Consider the following 18998-nt stretch of genomic DNA (forward strand, 5'->3'; position numbering starts at 1 on the left):
TAGCAGCTGCGGCGGTCAGAAAACACGTAGCTTAATCATCATTAACACGTGTATTTGTACCCCCTCTAGTTCAGAAAGTATGGCCACAGCACCTTCTTAAAGGTTAATGTGATTTGTCCAGCGGTAATGTACACTAATAAGGTGCTTAGACCCTGCCATATGTTTTTGCTAGACAATGCTTTCTGACTTGAGAGGCTTATGGGGAAACCTCTCTGTGGATCTCTTCGATGGAGGAGGCTACAACAGATGGCCAGTTGGTTTACTTTAGTCAGAAAGCTTGTTATTTTGGACACTCCTTCCTTGGGGTTATTCTAGGCTTTTCCAGTTTCCCCCAGTTGTGATTCGAACTGAAAGAAAGCTCTTAGATGTGATCTCTGCAGCAGTGAAATATTAGTGGGAAGGTTTAAGTGTCAGTCCCATTGCCAGTTTAACAAATACTTTAAGTTCTTTTAGGGTTATTGTGAAATATCAAACAGAGGACTCTGTTTTAGTTGTCACTGATCCAGCTGTGTCATTCCTAGATCTGAAGGGGATGCGCTGCGTTTAATTAAATGGTAATGGTGCATCGAGATTCAATTAAAGCAAGGAGGAATCGGCTCGAGCACTTTGAGCGCCCCTTTGTGTGCACTGACGCCTGTGTCTTTTTCCTTTATCCTGTAGTGCAGCGGTCCCCAACCCCCGGGCCTCGGACCGGTCCGTGAGTCGTTTGGTACCGGGCCGCGAGAGTTGAGGCTCAGGTGTGAAATGTATGGTTTTCAGGGTTTTTATCGGTTTTCAGCGTTATTTTGTTATCGTTTTTATCGTTTACTCGGTTTTCCTGGGTCTTTTCACGTGTGTTATGAATAAATCTTCTTTTTTTCGGTACCGGTACTAGTTTTATTTTGTTGTATTTATTCGCGACACCTTAAAGGCCGGTCCGTGAAAATATTGTCGGGCATAAACTGGTCCGTGGCGCAAAAAAGGTTGGGGACCGCTGCTGTAGTGTAATGGCTGCTCACGGATAAAAACCTTTTATCTGAACACCATCGGTCTGATGTCTTGCATTGGAGAAAACCCTTGAACAAAAGGCAGAGTTATCACATCAGAACTTAGTGGCTCTGGTACAAAAACACCTCATGGAAACATGGTGCCAGAGAGTTCACTATTTTCTTTACTGATTGAGGCAGCACACTCCTCTCGGCTCAAACCTCGATTCCTTCTGTGCAACAATAAATAATACTAGTGGCAGTAGCTTTGAAAGCAATTTTCTTTGACATTTGAATGAGATTTTAATGAGACAGTGCGTAATAATGCGAGGTTTTACTCACCAGAAGTGTAGTGTCGGGGAGGGGGGGGGCAGGTTTGCTTTCCTAAATGACTTGAGATTAACCCCTGAAATAGGATTACGCTCATGGCACAAACATCGGCAAGAGGTAAGGTAGTGCCTTGATTACCTTATCTGTCTTATGGCTCTTAAGGCATACTGGTGCTATGAATGCAAACAAAACTGATCACGCTTTCCTAATATCAACTTGAATATGCTAAATATGCTGGTACATATGTTGTTGAATATTGTCTTGGATAGTTTTTGTTTCATGGAGGCTAATAGCATTAGATTACCTTTACAATGTCTTTAATGTCTGTGGTTAATGCAGCCCTATAAAAGTTTAAAATTTACCTTAAGAACTACTGCTCACATAAAAGAAAGGGTCTGGGGACAGGACTTGCCAATGGAAAAAATATTTGTCTAACCGCAGTGCATGGCTGCCACTGGTAGGCAGCTGACTTCCCGCTGCAAGTTTCCACCAGTTCTCTTTCCATGGTAAAATGATGTCATTTGTCGTCCAGCGGTGGGCCAAATTGTGCTCTGCCAGATCCAGGCAAATTTCCTCACCATATCCCTGCCGTGCACGAGGTGACACCCGCCTTGTCTGCAGTAATCTAAATCATTGACCCTGACACTCTTCCCTGTGCTTTGCCAGATTCCAGCGAAGACTGTTTGGAGGAGATGCTGGCATTTCTCAGCACTCTTGGAGAGCATTCCTCTCCTGTTGAGTCACTCCCTCCACAGAAAGAAGAACTGGACGGAGATTATTTTGTACGTTTAAAAAAAATGCTCTGGGATTGATTTCTTACTATTACAGGTACAGGATGCAGAGGAAATTTAAGAATCGGAAACAGATGATGACTTACTCGACTGCAGCGCTGACCCTGTTATTTAGTCTGCCGTCATATGAATCTCAACAATGTCTCACACCAGCCATAACTATTTGAAACAACTGTCATCTACATACATTTGCATACCTGCCAAGATATAGTGTTCCTTTACTAAATCTGTCATCCCACGCAATGTAACAAGATAGATCTGAACTATTTACACATCGAACAGGAGGCTTGGAGGGGGTAACAGCTGCCAGGGGGTTATGTGATATCAGTTAGCCCCATGAGGCCAAGAAGGCACGTTCAGAAACTGCACGGAGTTGCATGATGCTGTGAGAAGTGATACACCAAGAAAGATGTGAAAAATCCTCAATTTGAGCCCATGCCTATCATCTGCTGGGTCAACGCAGGTTCAGCTTTGGACAGAGGAGCGTTAGAGGGGGTGGGGTGTCTCTGTTCTGTGCTTGCTAAGGATTAGCTGGTGTAACAGTGCCCTGGGCCCCAGAGTCCCTGATGTGTTGGGTGACAGAGTCTTTGAAGGTCCCAACAGAGAAGGCTGACCGTTCACAGGCAGTAAACAGGTTGTGACATCACATCCTGTGCAAAAATGAAATGCCTAAAAGGAGGGCGGTGTGCTCCACATACACATAGATGCACACAGTCGGTGCTAGCGTTTTAGCTTGGCTGGCTTCCTCTCTTAGTGAGGGGAACAATGCTATTGAAATGCGACTGCTGCGCTCGGTCGGTATCAGTTAAGTTCAGAAAAATACTGCAGCGCGCTTGATATTCAAAAACAAATCATTCCTGCATTGACTCAAGTCTCTTGGTGAGAGCTAATGGCTTTGGTAGAAAAAGCCACTTAGCTCTCAGAGCCTCTTATCAGCCATCAGCAGCTCCAGCCTGTACAGAACATCTTTGATCAACAGCAGTCTTAGCGAGTTGCTGACTGTCAAACACACTTTACTTACCACCTGCGGCTCCTTGCTGGTTAATTTAAAGTGATACAGACGCCTTGCTGACTTGGATCGCTCCTCAATTAAGAGGATCACCTGAGGAGGAGCGAAAGCTGCTCTAATCTATTGCTATAACAACCTCCTGAATGATGATTCATGTCAAATGAAACTTGCTGAGACAAACGATACCTCGGGTCCAAGTATAGGCGGATTAGAAAGCTACAGTAAAGCATGATGTTAATTACATAATCTTGCTGACACATGTTGTGGTTATTACATAATAAGTGTGCGATGAAGCTATATAGAGGGGATTGGTTTACATTTTATACTCAGATTATGTTTCCGCCACTGTTAATTCTTTGTATTTGGCACCAAATTTGTGGTCAGATGTCCCGTGTAACTAGCTGCAGGGAATGTTGTTTATAAGCGGATTTTTCATAATCACAAATATTTGTAAAGGTGGAAATACAAAATTCAACATTGCCTATGTATGGGTATAAACACGGGAGTCAGTATAGCTAGAGCAGCAGAGGGCTCTTCAGTGACTCGCTTTGGTAATGAGTCACTAAAGATTAGTGTTGTATGGTTTCTGGGTCTCTTTTGGGATGAAATGTGTTTACTGTCACCTCTTTTTGTGTCATTTATTTTGCTTCTGGAATTCAGCTCTGTTTATTCTGAATGCCAATGTTAGCCACTTCTGTTCTGACCAGAAAACCTGGGTGCATTACAAGCCTGAGGCCAAATGTCTGTTTATTATCATAAAGCCAGGCAGTGAAGTGATGTTACGGTAAACTATCACAAATCTCGTTTTTTGAGGAATCCCCAGCCCTCCTGAAAGAAGTGGCTGCGGTATCCAAGCCCCACAGTAATGTTCAAATTTGTTGATGTTCACAGGGAAAGATCTCTTTTGTGCTCTCTGCCCGCAAGGACCCAGAACTCAGTGTCAGCAATTCCCAGCTGTAGAGCCTGTGGAGGATTTTCTTTGTGCTCAAACACACAAACACACACACTCTTAAGTAGTTTGAGCATAGTTTGTAATACACAGGTCTCTAAATTATATTGCTTTTAATACTGATAAGGTAGTAGCAATTGATATTCAGTTTTATTTATATAGCAACAATTGCCTCAAGGCTCTTCATATTGTAAACTAAAAAACCCACAATAATACAGAGAAAACAGAGAAACCCCAGCAATCAGATGACACCCTGTGAGCAATCGCTTTGGTGACAGTGGGAAGGGAAAAACTCCCTTTTAACAGGAATAAACCTCTGACACAACCTTTTAGTGGCGTATAAATATGACTGAAAAACATCATTGTGTCAACAGCACTCGCATATAGTCTCGGGAGACTGCAGCAGCAAAGATGTTTCATCTGACTTCCAAATGAGAAGAACTGGTGCAAAATATAACAGCATGTTGGCCTGATTCCCTCATATTTATAACTAATCCATGCTGGCTGTGCAATAAAGCCATAGAATCCCTCTAGCTTTCTTTCTGACCCTCCACCCCTCGGCACCCACTTTTCTCTGATTCTTTATTTAAGAGCATTAAGAGAGAATCTTGGTGGCCACCATCCAAATGTATTTTATTATCTCTTATTAATCCAGGCCTCCACGGTACACAAGTTCAAGCATCTGATGTTTTGAGCAGCTGAGTACACAGGGACATGAGACACAAGATCGGGATCGTGTATGTTTTTATTTGGTTGTATTATAGTTGACATATTCACACAGATTCCTGAAGAGAGCTACAGGAGGGAACAACTACATGTAAGAGGTGGGAAAAATAGCTCCTACGGCTTTCACATCTCAGCTTTTTTCAGTCCTCAGGTGCTCTCTGTCCTTGTATTATTCATACTGTAAACCATATGGAAATCATTAAGAACTCAAAATAGCATCAAGCTTTTAAGGATGTCTCCAGATCCCATATTGTGACTTTCAGTAACAAGCCTGAAAACTCGCGCTTATGTTTGGAATATAGATTAGCCAGTTCGCTGTGCCTTTTAGGGATGGATTATAAAGGGCAGCTCAAGCAAGGCAGATGCCTGAATGTCTTTTTTCTGTTCAGGTTTTTCTGCATTGCGGCTCGTTTTCATCTGCTATTGATTTAAATCCATCCCCCCAGGTCGCAGCAAACCGTGTTTCGTCACCTGCTCTGGGGAAAAAAAACGGTCGGATTTTTGCTGAAAATAGCACTTCTTCTCGCTCTAATATCTCGCACAGTGCCGCGCACCTTAAAATAGATACCTCTCTGTGGAGATTAAATCGGTGAGCGTCCAAGACCCCAGGAAGGACGCCTGAAAGATTTGGTTTCAGAGACATTGAGCCCCTTTGATGTGTTTTTCGCTGATGTGCGTTGATGTGACAGTACAACCCGTGGAAAGTGCATACCCACGACTAAAGACATTTTCTTGAATTAAATGCAGCAGGAACAGTGTGGTCGAGCCTTTGCAGGAATGTGAATTGCTTCAGTGTGGATCTTGCTGCAAATGACAAGTCATGTACAATAAATCATGTGTCCAAAGTCAGAAGGGGACTTAATGGCACTCACGTGTCCCCACAAAAACAGAGTTTGTAATTCTGTCACTTGGAATAATCTCCATATTCGGTTTGCTGAAAGGTTAATGAGTTGTTTCTGTCCCAACAAGTGAGTCAGTTTCTCCTTCACTTCTCTTTAAGGTGATCACTCAAGGAGAAGTAAACTGCTACTGTCAGTCATGTTACTTTTTTTCTTTCTTCCATCTCCAGGCACTCCAGCACTGAGTGGGACTGGGACGGTAACGGTTATGGTGGATGACGTTAACGATAATGTCCCCGTTTTCACTTCTTCTATCTTTCACACCACCATCATGGAGGATGCCCCAACTGGGACAGATGTGCTTTTGGTCAACAGCTCTGATGCAGACGTGGGAGTTAATGGTGTTATAAGGTATTCTTTTTCATTTTCAGTTGTTTATTCCAACCAGACTCCCAACTTATTGCAGTCAGTGGGACCCCTGGTATGCTGTAGATATTCTGATCATTCAAAGTGGGAAATGGCTCTTTTGAACAGGATTCATAAAATGAAACCACTCAAACATATTCAGATAGTTGAAGTTTGAAATTCCCTGAACTGACTTGGAAAATCCGAGTTTTCCCAAAGATCTTTTTTCTAAAGAACATGAAATATCAAATAGAGTAAAATAAAAACATTAGTGTCCATACGTCACTGAAGCCACTTCTTATAAGATGTCACTCTATATGGTCCCAGGAACTACTGAGTTCCACAGTCAGGCCAGCTTCAGTTTGATTTCATGCTCTGATTTTACACCCTGGTGTGAAAATACCCTTTTGGGGCCATACAGTAAAACACTTTAACTCACTTCCAGCTCTGTAAAATTCCAGACCAATGTTGCAATGGATGATAGAAATTTAGTCACAGAGTGTAGCGTCATTGTCATTGTTTTGGGGTGCGATTTTCAAGCTTTTTCACACTCACAAGCCCCTCCAGGGGGAAGCTTGTAAGAGTTTCTGGCCAGTCTCTCTCAGGCCGGACACTGACTCAAGTCCAGCCCCCTCTCTTTCTTCGGCAGCCCCACTGGCTACACATTGGGGGGTACCGCAGCATGCTCCAGTTTCCCAAAACATAGTAATGAGGATGTTAATTGTCTATGACAGAACGAGATGTACCCATCAGGGGTTCGGGGCCCAAAACTGGTTACATATAGTTATTCGTTTTGATTTTCACAGCCCGTTAAATGTAAGTCCCGAGCTTGGACTTGTCTCTGGACTATGTTCTGACCACAAGCATCTGTGGACAGTTTACATTGTTTTCAATGTCCAAATAAGCTTTGCACCAGCACTGCATTCACACATTGTTCTGCAATTTGTCATCCCATCTCTGGAGGGGGATGCTTTTTCAAGAAACCTTTTCAAAATATGCACTGGTGTGTACATGTATGTGTCAGCTTACATTTATGTCTGGGTCCTGCTGGAGACTCGAGAGATACAGGGTGAAACCTGATATTTGTTTGAAAGCAAAAGATTTTAGCCCCCTGAGTGTTGACTTGATATTATGTATGTTTTGTTTGCTTTCTATACCATGTATTTTTATAAGTATTAAAATTCTTGTCATTTTTGGATTACACAATAACAAATATAACAATGAGGAAGATAAATCAAATGCATGATTCTGGAGAATGCAGCCTAGACCCCACAGAGCATGAAAGCAAATGGACACTTTAGTTAAATATGTCACTGATTTGATGTGACCGCAGTGTAGTGTGGGGACCATCTCTGACCATATTCCCCCCTCACTGTGCTAATGTGAACCTTGAAACAGTGCCCTCTATAGGCAACTTTGTCGCACTGAACAAGGTGCTTCAGTCAGTGCAGAGTACCAGACTACATAACTACAGTCTATATATATGCAAGTATTTGATGTCAGAATCAGAATACTTTAATAATGCCCAGGAAATTATGTGTGGATGAATTCAAAATTGCTGTTTCAATAAAGAATAATAAAAGATATCCAATAACACCAAATGAATAATATTGATTTGTATTAAAGATGACTGCAAAAATTCCTCATACAGCATCATTATCATCATCAAATTGGTATGCAGTCTTTGTTTTTGTTTTTCACTAAAACATGTCCTTCTGTGTTTATCCTACAGCTACAGCCTGACCGGAGGACGCGGTCAGTTCTCCATCAACCCAGCTACAGGACAGATTATCACCAGCTCCCTGCTGGACCGAGAAGACAGGGCCAATTACCAGCTGCTGGTAGTGGCAACAGATGGAGGCCAGCCCGAGGGCTTGTCCAGCTCTGCTACTGTGTCCGTGACAGTGGCCGACATTAATGACAACCCCCCACGTTTTCACCACCACCCCTATGTCACCCACATCCCCGCATCTACTGCATCAGGTGAGCACATGCATTAAAAGGTGCTAAATAAAAGTTGTGGTGTGCACCTTTTCGCTCTGTCATTGTACTGTGTTATTAGGCATAGCTTAATATTTTAACTATGTCAGAAAATGCTAAAATTAACTAAAATGCTAAAATAAACTCTATTTTTTAATGTCTACATAAGTAATTAGTCTGCTAAATCACTGTGCCAAAGACTCATTCATTCACATTTATGTCTTCAGGGTCCTTGGTCTTTGCCGTTACTGTCACTGATGAGGACTCTGGTTCAAACGCCCAGCTACACTACTCCCTGATGGGCCGCAATGCTGAGAAATTCAAGATCGACCCAGTCAGAGGTGCCATCACTGCCAATGAGAGGCTAACTGGAAATTCAGAAGTTACACTTACAGTTCGAGTAAAAGACGGCGGAGCTAATCCCAAAACAGATACGACTACCGTGACTGTTCGCTTTGTTACTGGAGGAAACTTCCCTGTCATTAAGTTGAGGGAGCGTGCGTTCACATTCCCTGAAAGCCAGCCAAGCAACCACATTGTTACAACTGTGACCGGGTCTTCTATGAGAGGCGGGCCACTGTCATATTACATTGCCAGTGGGAACCTGGATAATGCTTTTCATATCGACCAGCTGTCAGGCAAGTTGTCTATCAGACATCCACTGGATTATGAAAACATACAGAAGTATGTCCTCTGGATTGAGGCCAGAGATCAGGGCTTCCCACCTTACTCCTCTTATGAGAAATTGGAAATAGCTGTGCTGGATGTGAATGACAATCACCCAGTATTTGATAAGGATCCCTTCCATGCTGAGATACTGGAGAATCTTCCACCCAAGGGGGTGCTTATGGTCTCTGCCGTTGATCTGGACAGTGGGCCAAATGGACAGCTGGAATATGCCATCATTGAGGGCAACAAAGAGAACAGTTTCAGCATCAATCGAGCCACCGGTGAAATACGAACCACCAGGCCACTGGACCGGGAGAAGGTGGCTCTGTACACTTTGAAAGTCAAAGCCACTGACCGCGGTTTGCCACCCAAAAACACAATAGTCAAAGTACTAATCAACGTACTGGATGTGAATGACAATGCCCCCAGGTTTTCCAAGATCTTCAGTGCTACAGTGGCTGAAAATGCCCCTGTGGGTTACACTGTCACCAGAGTCACCACCACTGACGAGGATGCCGGTTCAAATGCCATTAGTCGATATTCAATTACAGATACCAGCCTTCCATTCAATATTAATCCAAACACAGGAGACATAACAATTAGCAGGCCACTCAATAGAGAAGACACTAATCACTACATTGTCAAAGTGTCTGCCCATGACAGCGGCTGGACAGTAAGCACAGATGTCACCGTATTCATAACTGATATTAATGATAATGCCCCCAGATTTAGTCGACCGTCTTACTATCTGGACTATCCTGAGCTCACAGAGGTGGGCTCTCTGGTCACACGGGTGTCCGCCACTGATCCCGACGAGGATTTCAATGGCAAAATTTTCTATTTCATCCGATCCCAGTCAGAGTATTTTAGAATTAATGCCAGCACTGGAGAGATATTTGTAAAGCAGCAGTTAAAATATCAGAACTCAACAGGTGCTAGCAGTATAAATATAAACCGCCACAGCTTCATTGTGACAGCCTCGGACCGAGCACTCAAGCCTTTGATGAGTGAGACAACAGTTATTGTGAACATTGTAGACAGCAATGATAATCCCCCTGAGTTTAATTCCCCCAGCTACTTTACACCTGTCACTAAAAGTGTAAAAGTTGGCACCCGACTGCTCAGGGTTGTAGCTCAGGACAAGAAAGATTTTGGCCTTAATTCCGAGGTAGAGTACCTAATGACAGGTGGAAATAGCTCTAGTAAATTCAAACTAGATAAAACAAGTGGATGGATTACTGTTGCCTCTTCGCTTACATCAGATATGAATAAAATTTTCCAGATTAAAATCACTGCAAGCGACAAAGGAAATCCTCCGTTGTCTGCACAGACGACAGTGAGTATAGCAGTTACGGAGGAAAACCACCACACACCCGAGTTCTCGCAAAGCCAAATCTCAGCTACTGTACCTGAAAGCCTTGCTGTGGGAACAGCAATAAGGACCCTGTCTGCAAGAGACAAAGACAAAGAGATGAATGGCCTTATCACGTACAATATTACTTCAGGCAACGACAAGGGTCTGTTTGCACTTAACAGTAGAACTGGAGTGTTATCCTTAGCTCACCCTCTGGACTTTGAAGAAAAGCAACAGCACGAGCTTAGGGTTTCAGCCACTGACGGTGGTTGGATTGCAAAAACAAGCTACGTCTCAGTCACAGTACACGTGACTGATGTGAACGACAACCCTCCTGTGTTTGATCCTGATGAGTACTTCCCCATTGTGCAGGAGAACGTTCCCAGTGGCACCACCGTGATCAAACTGAATGGTACAGACCTCGATTCGGGAGCTAACGCGGTCATGGCTTATGTGATTCAATCGTCAGACAGTGACCTCTTTGTTATTGACCCGAACACGGGCATCATCACCACCCAGGGCTTCTTGGATTATGAGGCTAAGCAGGTCTACCATTTAACAGTCAAGGCCTTCAATGTCCCAGACGAAGAGCGCTGCAGCTTCGCCAACGTCAACATTCAGCTAAAGGGAGCCAACGAATACGTGCCGCGCTTTGTCTCCAAACAGTACTACTTTGAAATCTCAGAAGCTGCTCCAAAAGGAACAGTGGTAGGGGAAGTATTTGCCAGTGATCGAGACCAAGGAGAAGATGGAGTAGTTTACTACCTCATTTTTGGTAGGAGCAGAAAGAAGGGCTTTGGCATCAACAAGAGGACGGGCCAGATTTATGTCACAGGTACTCTGGATCGTGAGAAAGAGGAGAAGGTTTCACTGAAAGTGTTAGCCAAGAACGCAGGAAGCATCCGTGGGGCAGATATTGATGAGGTGTTTGTGAATATCACTATTCTTGATGCAAACGATCCACCTGTTTTTACTAATGAACTTTATGATGTCCAGGTCAGTGAAGGTCTCTCACCCGGTGGTCTGGTGACTTTTGTGAGTGCTGAAGACTCGGACTCTGTCCCAAGCTGGAGCAGATTTTCCTACTCCATAGCTCCCGAGTCTGATAAAAATATTTTTACAATCAACGCAAAAACTGGCCAAGTGTCTGTGGCTGCAGAGCTAGACAGAGAGACAATTCCTGTGTATAATCTGACGATTCTCGCTGTGGATACTGGCACACCTCCCGCAACCGGAAGCACCACGGTGATTGTGAATCTTGAAGATATCAATGATAACGGCCCGACTTTAACTAAAACCTACGCTGAGGTCATGGAGAACCAGAGAGCTGGCACTGCAGTCACAACACTGACAGCCTCTGACCCAGATCTACCACCCAACCAAGGCCCCTTTCTATATAGCCTCCTCAATTCTGGCTCTGCCAAAAGCTACTTCAGTCTCAGTCCAGCTGGAGTCTTAACCACAAGTCGGGAGATTGACAGAGAGCAGATTAGTGATTTCTACCTCTCTGTTGTGATCAAGGATTCTGGCGTGCCGCAAATGTCCTCCACGGGAACAGTTCACGTGAAAATAAATGATCAGAATGACAACCCTTCAGAGCCCAGGTCCATGGAAATCTTGGTCCACTACTTCGGAAACATGTTTCCTGGTGGTTCTTTGGGAGACGTTAGACCCCAAGACCCGGATATTCAGGACAGGTTCCACTGTTCCCTTATACCTCCATCTTCAGGTCTGTTTAGTATCCCAACTGGAACGTGCAACCTCAACTCTAAAGCTCGCTCAACAGATGGAACGTTTGACCTAACCATCCGCAGCAGCGACGGTGTCCACGGTTCAGTTAGTAACACAGCCAAAGTCCTCTTCGTGGGCTTCAACAATGCTACGGTGGATAACAGCATTCTCATCCGACTCCACTCTGACGGAGTCAAAAGCTTCCTCACCAACCACTACCTCAGCTTCCTACGCATTGCCAACTCTCAGCTAGCAGGACTAGGCACAGGGGTGCTGATTTATGGAGCGTTTGAGCTCAACAATCAGACTTTCGTGATGGCAGCTGTGAAACGTGGCCACGGACAATATGTCAACCCAAGTGGCGTGGCCACATTCTTCCAGAGTATCAAAGACATTTTATATAGACAGAGCGGAGTGCAAATAGATGCGGTGGACCATGATCCTTGCACACGCAACCCGTGCCAGAATGGAGGCAGCTGCAAGAGGCGTCTCAGTGTCGGGCCTGATATTAAGACAGAAGAAAGCGTCCCAGTGATCCTTGTTTCCAACCACCCCCTGCAGCCCTACGCCTGCAGCTGCAGGCCAGGATACACAGGAGCTCTGTGTGAGACGGACATCGATGAGTGCCAGCCATCGCCCTGCCACAATGGCGGCACCTGCCATAATCTGGTGGGGGATTTCTCCTGCACCTGTCCAGAAGGTTTCACCGGCAAGGCCTGTGAGAGGGATGTCAATGAATGCCTTTCCAATCCCTGCAAGAACGGGGCGCTGTGCCAGAATTTCCCAGGCGGTTTCAACTGTCTCTGTAAATCCGGCTTTGCAGGTACTACACACGCAGGAGTCACATTTTATGTTTGACCTTAAAGCCACTCATGTTAGGCTTGGAAAAAAGCACGCGGGGACACGCACACATGCGCGCATTAAAACTCCCACAATACTGGAGTCACACAGATGACTTTAGGTCCAATGAAAATATTTGCTTCTGAATGTTTCCAGGAGGTGTTGTAGCCATAGCATACAAGCATCACTGCCAAAAACAGTTTGATTTTTGGATTGCTGTTTGGGGGGCGGGGGGTATCAGCTGTGATGCATATCAGCCCGCCATGTTTGCTTTAATAAAGAGGATGATGCGAAGCTGACCGTAGTCAGGACTTGAGTCTAGGCTCCACACGCAGTTCACCACTATCGCATTTCATTGTGTGTGTTCATGTGCATGCAACTCTGGCCACACACAGATACATTTCTGATCCAACTGTATACACAGGGATTTCTTAATCAAGGATTTCTCATTTGGCAGGGTTTTGAGCTGCATGACAAATGAGCAGCTTTATAACAGATCCAATCAGGCCTTTTAATTTGGAAATGTAATGAATATGCTTCATTATTACCCTTGATAAAAAGGGAGTGGATTTTAAGTGGAATTACATTCAAGGTCATTTGGACCTGTATGTTGTTCAGCCTCTGACTGTAGCATCTGAAAGGCATTTTCAAAGCGGGCTGTAGCAGGCAATTTGCCTCAAGTCAAGTCATTACTGTCCTTTTTTATTATGATGATAAAAAATGAGCACAATTCTTTAGGTTTCATCAAGATAAATGACCCTCCTGCAGAAAGGCACCTATTGACTTACAGTAGTTTGCATGCCCTCCTGGTGAACTCTCAACTTCCTGTTTCCACAACTGGTGTTTGGCAGCAGAATCTGTCTCCATTAAGCAACTTGTCTCAAGATTTACAGCATAAAATGCATTTTCAAAAGTTCATTGTCAATCTTTTTCTATTTAACCACTCATGAACCGTTTGTTCTCTCGGAGCCAGTGTATTATTTGTATTATCAGTGTCGCATTCCTTATCGTGATGTTTAAACTTCATTTATATGTTTGCTTGTATGTATGGTGGCCATTTGTGTACATTCCAACTATTTGCCTTTCTGCCCTGCAAAAAAAAATCCCACACAAACAAAACAAAACCAAAACCAAAAAAAAACAGCCTCGTCCAAACATAATTTGCAATGAGTTTGAAAATCTGATTATTCCTAGTGAGAGGAATCTGCCAGTTGAATGAGATCATTTCGTTTTTTTCCTATAAAAGTTTCAAGATGTTGTTTTTGGTCAAATGATATCATCTTGGGCAAGCAATGCTATTTCCAAAATAGCTTTGTGAAACTGCACTGAAACAGGTGAACTTACAGTTTTCACTTTTATCATATTGTTGTTTGAGCTTGAATGAGATTTAAAGGTGTAGTACGTAGTTAAATGGATCTTTTTTTTGCAGTGCATTTCTCAGCTGTGAGGCGATGAAAGGCGTGCATGACTTGGCCTGTGGGGAAAGTGAACTGTGTTCCCTTTGGGGTTTTCCTGTGTTGTCTGCCACCCCATCCATTTTAATTTGTGTTGTTCTGTGAACCCAGGCAAAACGTGTGATTCCATCATCAATCACTGTGAGTGTAACCCGTGCTTTAATGGCGGGTCCTGTCAGAATCGAGTGGATGGATATTACTGTCATTGTCCATTTGGTAAGTAATAGTAGGAAACTTTCAGGGTATTACAGAGTCCCGCTAAATTGAAAAGCAAGATGGACAAATTCAGATATGCACTCTCCCAGCAGCTATTTCATTCTTAACCTTTGATTTCTTAAACAAATGTGGAAACTGTCATTTCATTTTTTTGTCTCCATTTTTCATGTGTTGTATTGCTGTCCTCAGTAGTAGTCTCCACTTGATGCAAGAAAAAAAAAAGTTTTCAACTTTTTGAAGAGTCTTTTGCAAGACTGTGATCGCACAGCTACGATATCTGCTTTGTTACTTCTATATACAAAGCAGATAATGCTGCTTGATAAAGATTCTGTTTTATCTGTAGATATTTTTATCACAGCAGCACTGTGAATCATTCATTGGCTTCCTCCATGATTCCACTTTCGGTCTGTTTTTTTCCTCAGGGGTTTTCGGCAAGCACTGCGAGTTGAACAGCTATGGCTTTGAGGAGCTCTCCTACATGGAGTTTCCGTCTCTGGATCCCAACAATAACTACATATATATCAAGTTTGCTACCCTGAAGAGCAACGCGCTGCTTTTATACAACCACGATAACCAGACCGGAGACAAGGCGGAGTTCCTGGCTTTGGAGATCTTCGAGGGACAGATGCACTTCTCTTTTAACTTGGGAAGTGGAACTTATAAATTGATGACCATGATAAAAGTTTCGGATGGGCAGTTCCACACAGTCATTGCCAGGAGAGCTGGGATGGTAAGAATTGCTGTTTTTTTACGATAGAAAATATCTCATACTCTAAATGTTTCTCATCATTCGCTCCTGCTTTAAGTGGCATATTAGTTTTTATGGGTCTAGCAGCAAAAACATTTAGGAAAATCAGAAAATGCTGCATAGTTGCAAAGGGACTGCACATTCAATAGCATTTATGTCCTGAGCTTTTATAGCTGAAGCTGACTCCAAATTTGGCCTTATATTCTTTTTTGCACCATCAGATGATAATTAAACTTCCCCAAACCACGGGTAGCTCAGCTTATGGTTTTCATGGTTTGTAATTATATTTTATTGCTAGTTGTGATTTACAATACCAGGATCCAAAATGGCCATGAAGGTTGAAATCCTGTCTCCTGTGCTCTGAATGAGAGGCTTCTCCCTGCCAGCAATGCAGTGGCAAGGCAGGAGGAGGAAAAAAAATCCAGCTAGGCCCTGTCAAGCCTTCTATAATGTAGCTCTCCTGCTGGACTTCAAATCTGTCATTTCCCACCGTGCACTGGGAGTTTCATAGGAAGCTGGTAAAATCGTTAAATTGTCAGTTTTGAGATGGTGCAGAGTGACGGGTGTAAAGGAATACAGCACACGTTGAAAGCTGTGATTCTGTCTGCAAATGGTACCCGGTGAATATTATGCGAAGGTGGTCGTGTTGGGGCTGTTGAAGAATGAGAGAGAAATGTGAGTGTGTCACGCCTGAAGTGCCAGCTCCCTTGAGCGGTGTAAAGTGAACCTGATCACCGTGTTTGCAAAAGGTGCTACGGGTCATTTCGGTGGCCAGGCTTGAGGTCTGTTCTGCGTTCCTGCACCTAAATTCTGAGCCAATCCCGAAAGCAGACGCAAACCACGGACACGGTCATGCACTGCTTCACCGTGAAGGCTCCAAGTAATCAGAGGGAGCAGAGAGTTCACAGATACTGCAACCATCTCAGTTACTGTCATCTCTGCAGGAATTAGTTTTAATTGTCAAATACCATAAATGTTAGGCAAATTGTCTCAGTCCAACGAGTTACAGTGTACGAAGACGTCAGTTTTAAACCACAGTAATGGAAAATGTTAATAGTTAAAGGTTCAGTGGAGAGTTTAAGGAAGGATGTAACTGTTTCCAGCTTTAAAGCATCCAAAGCATCGGTGTCAAAATTCAAACAGCCATATTGCCTTGTTCCAAGTGAGTTTATCTTAATGTCGCATCCTTTAATATATAATCTACAGTACCATTAACTGTATTTAGCAAAAGCATTTGAATGCAACATCAAAGTGCATTTCATAAAGTTTGACATGTTTCTCTTTGCTTCTGTATTCGTGGTTAACACTGCAGCTATTGGTCCAAGTGCCATAAACAAAGAAAAAGTCATTTCTAATGTAAAATGTGAAATTTCTCAACTGTTACTCATTAGCTCCCAAACAGAACCATATCCGTGTCAGATTTAGCTTATTTTTTTAACCTAATGAAGGCCAACTGGATTAGAGCTGTTTTTGAGAACAACTACTTCTTTCGGCTGCTCCCTTTAGGCGTTGCCACAGTGGGTGATTTGCCTCCATCTCACCCTATCCCTGGCATATCTTTGTGTCACAACAGCCTTGTGCACGTCCTCCTTCTCTACATCCATTAAACGTCTCTGTAGTCTTTCTGCCTTCCTCCTGCCTGGCAGCTCCAACAACAACATACTTGTCCTTGTGTTGCCGTGCCGGACCATCTGCTCTGCAGTCTGAAAAGCTGATCAATTTCATTTTGCAGAGTTTGTAGTAATCTTTGAAGGCATGAAAAAAAGAGGAGTAGTGGTTGAAACTATAAACAGAAATCTCCATGGAGATTTGAGAATACAAAAAAGGAAAAACCTCGGATGAGTCATTCTTGTCAAAGATGCAGTGTTTCTGTACTCTTAGATCACATTTTGGTGGTGAGTAGAAGAATAATAAGCATTATTTAGATTAAATTATACATTAATACCAATTACAGTGATATCGTGTGAGAACAAACTCAAATCTTCTGACAATGATGTTTCAAATTCAGTTTGACAGTTTAGGACTGCCGCTGATTAACACCAGCAGCAAATCATTAAGTTTTGGATTAGGTGAGTTATTTGTCCTAGAAACAAGCACAAAACAAATGTTACTCAGCTCATGTACCACAACAGAGAGTAAGGTTGTGGTCCCACCCCCCCCACCCCCCACCCCATTGTATTAGTCATGGGGAAAACAATGATCTCCTGTGGTGCTTTCTTCAAATTTCCTCCAGTGCTAGCCAAGCTGAAAAATACACTCCTCATTTTTTGGGGGATGCATTTGCTCTTCATTTCGAAGGTTTCTTTTGAGAAATTATTCCTCCTGCACAGCTCGTGACAGTTGACAGTGAATGCAGAAGCATGACTGCAGTGCCTTTGATCACAGGAAAAACATTAAAAAATGTTTATGTGGTTCTGATGTTCTTTATGGCGCCTCGGAGTCACAAATGCGTTCTGTTGTTCTTCGACTCGTTCTTGTCTCTGTAGTTTTTTCTCATTTGATTATGTGTGTTCGTGTGTCTGACTCGGGTGTGACACGAGTGTACTAAATGAACTCTGTGTGTGTGTGTGCCCGGTGGGTTGTGGATGATTTGTGTCAGAGATGCAAGCCAGTGTGGTCCGTATTTACTTAAGCTCCACGAGAGGTGGAGCGTGATTGCCCTGGTTTTTCAACACGTTCACACACTTTTCCGGGCAGTTTCCTCACCAGCCCATTTTTATTATTTTTTTCTAGCAGGGTCGTTTCTTCTCTGAGCACAGAGGGAGAAAAGAGAATAATCCACATCTGGCCAAAAGCTTTTGTCCCATTAACGGGAAACGGGAAACGCTTGCTGTAATGTATGGCATTTCTGTGCCCCTCTCCCATCGAACACTCATGAAATAAAGAAAAATAATGTGACTGCATGGCTTGTGGTGAACAAAGCTCACATTAACCACTGAACAAGACTTAGGAACACAAATGTTCAGGAACATATACTGTAACTCATCTGAATGAAGTAACCCTCAGCTTATGGTGCCAGAACTCATGAGTAAAAGATATGCCAACGGTGCTTGAGAAAATATTTATTTATATTCACACATTCTGATGAGTTTTAGGGTTTAGAAATTTGCCTTTAAATACTTCAGGCAGGGAATCGGGAAGGAAATACAATTGGTTTGAGGATTTTGTTCTCTTGTGACAATAAACTTTGAACAATAAGCATATAGCACCCATCAGGTTGCTCTGTCCCTCTGTCGTTCACTGTCACAATATGGGGTTTAATGAAACAGCTGTTGCCATCTTTAGAAGAAAGAAAAAGCTTAACATTTTTGGAAATACTTAGTCACCATCTGGTATAACAGAGAGAAAATTAATACCGCTTTCATATATAAGTTGGATATGATTTTACCAGCACACAGCTTAGCTTAGCACAAAATGGAAAATCTTTTGAGTACTGAACTTCAAAGATGATGCTAGCTGGATATTATAACCCTCTGACAGAATAAGTCTGTACCAGGTTTTGTGCTAAGCTAAACAGCTTACGGCTATAGAGGTCGTGCTGACGCGTGAAGCCAGTCATGGCAACAATTTAGGATCGAGTGACAGAAGCCTAAAGACTGGTCTGCAACCACCTGGCAACCACTGGTTATGAGGTGAATATGAGTATTCCTTGACCACTTGTCGGTGGTTGTTGGATGCTGAAGGCAAGAATTTAGCTCAATTTTCCACAGGTTGTAGACTTTTGTTTTGTTTTATTTTAATGAAGATATAGTCCAAAATATATTGAATTACTCCATTAATAACATAAAATTAGTTTAGTTACTCAAATATTTTATTTAACCTGCAAAGAAAATGGTTTAGCACTGGTGCCCTATTTTGAGCATATTTTTAGCATGTGTCCCTTTTTTACATGGGACTGTCTTTAAACTGACCACTAACAAAAGGAGTATAGATACACTTTTTAAAAAACAATTTGAAATGCATCCTGTGTTTAAGCCCCAAATGAAAAGCGC

General features: G+C 43.0%; 1 protein-coding gene across 2 annotated transcripts in view; it reads left to right on the forward strand.

Annotated features, from left to right (window-relative positions):
- fat4 (FAT atypical cadherin 4) overlaps window positions 1-18998 on the forward strand; it is a 100272-nt gene that overhangs the window by 68534 nt on the left and 12740 nt on the right. Inside the window, exons 7-11 of one of the 2 annotated variants that reach the window (XM_005726559.1) lie at window positions 5840-6020; window positions 7747-7997; window positions 8222-12571; window positions 14154-14258; window positions 14681-14988. In XM_005726559.1, coding sequence (XP_005726616.1) covers window positions 5840-6020; window positions 7747-7997; window positions 8222-12571; window positions 14154-14258; window positions 14681-14988 — 5195 coding nt within the window. The remainder of the gene's footprint in view (window positions 1-5839; window positions 6021-7746; window positions 7998-8221; window positions 12572-14153; window positions 14259-14680; window positions 14989-18998) is intronic. The other variant, XM_005726561.1, reaches the window with a different exon arrangement.

This window comes from Pundamilia nyererei, unplaced genomic scaffold, assembly GCF_000239375.1.
Source record: "Pundamilia nyererei isolate P.nyererei 1_Seehausen unplaced genomic scaffold, PunNye1.0 scaffold00020, whole genome shotgun sequence".
In the NCBI taxonomy this organism is placed as follows: Eukaryota; Metazoa; Chordata; class Actinopteri; order Cichliformes; family Cichlidae; genus Pundamilia; species Pundamilia nyererei.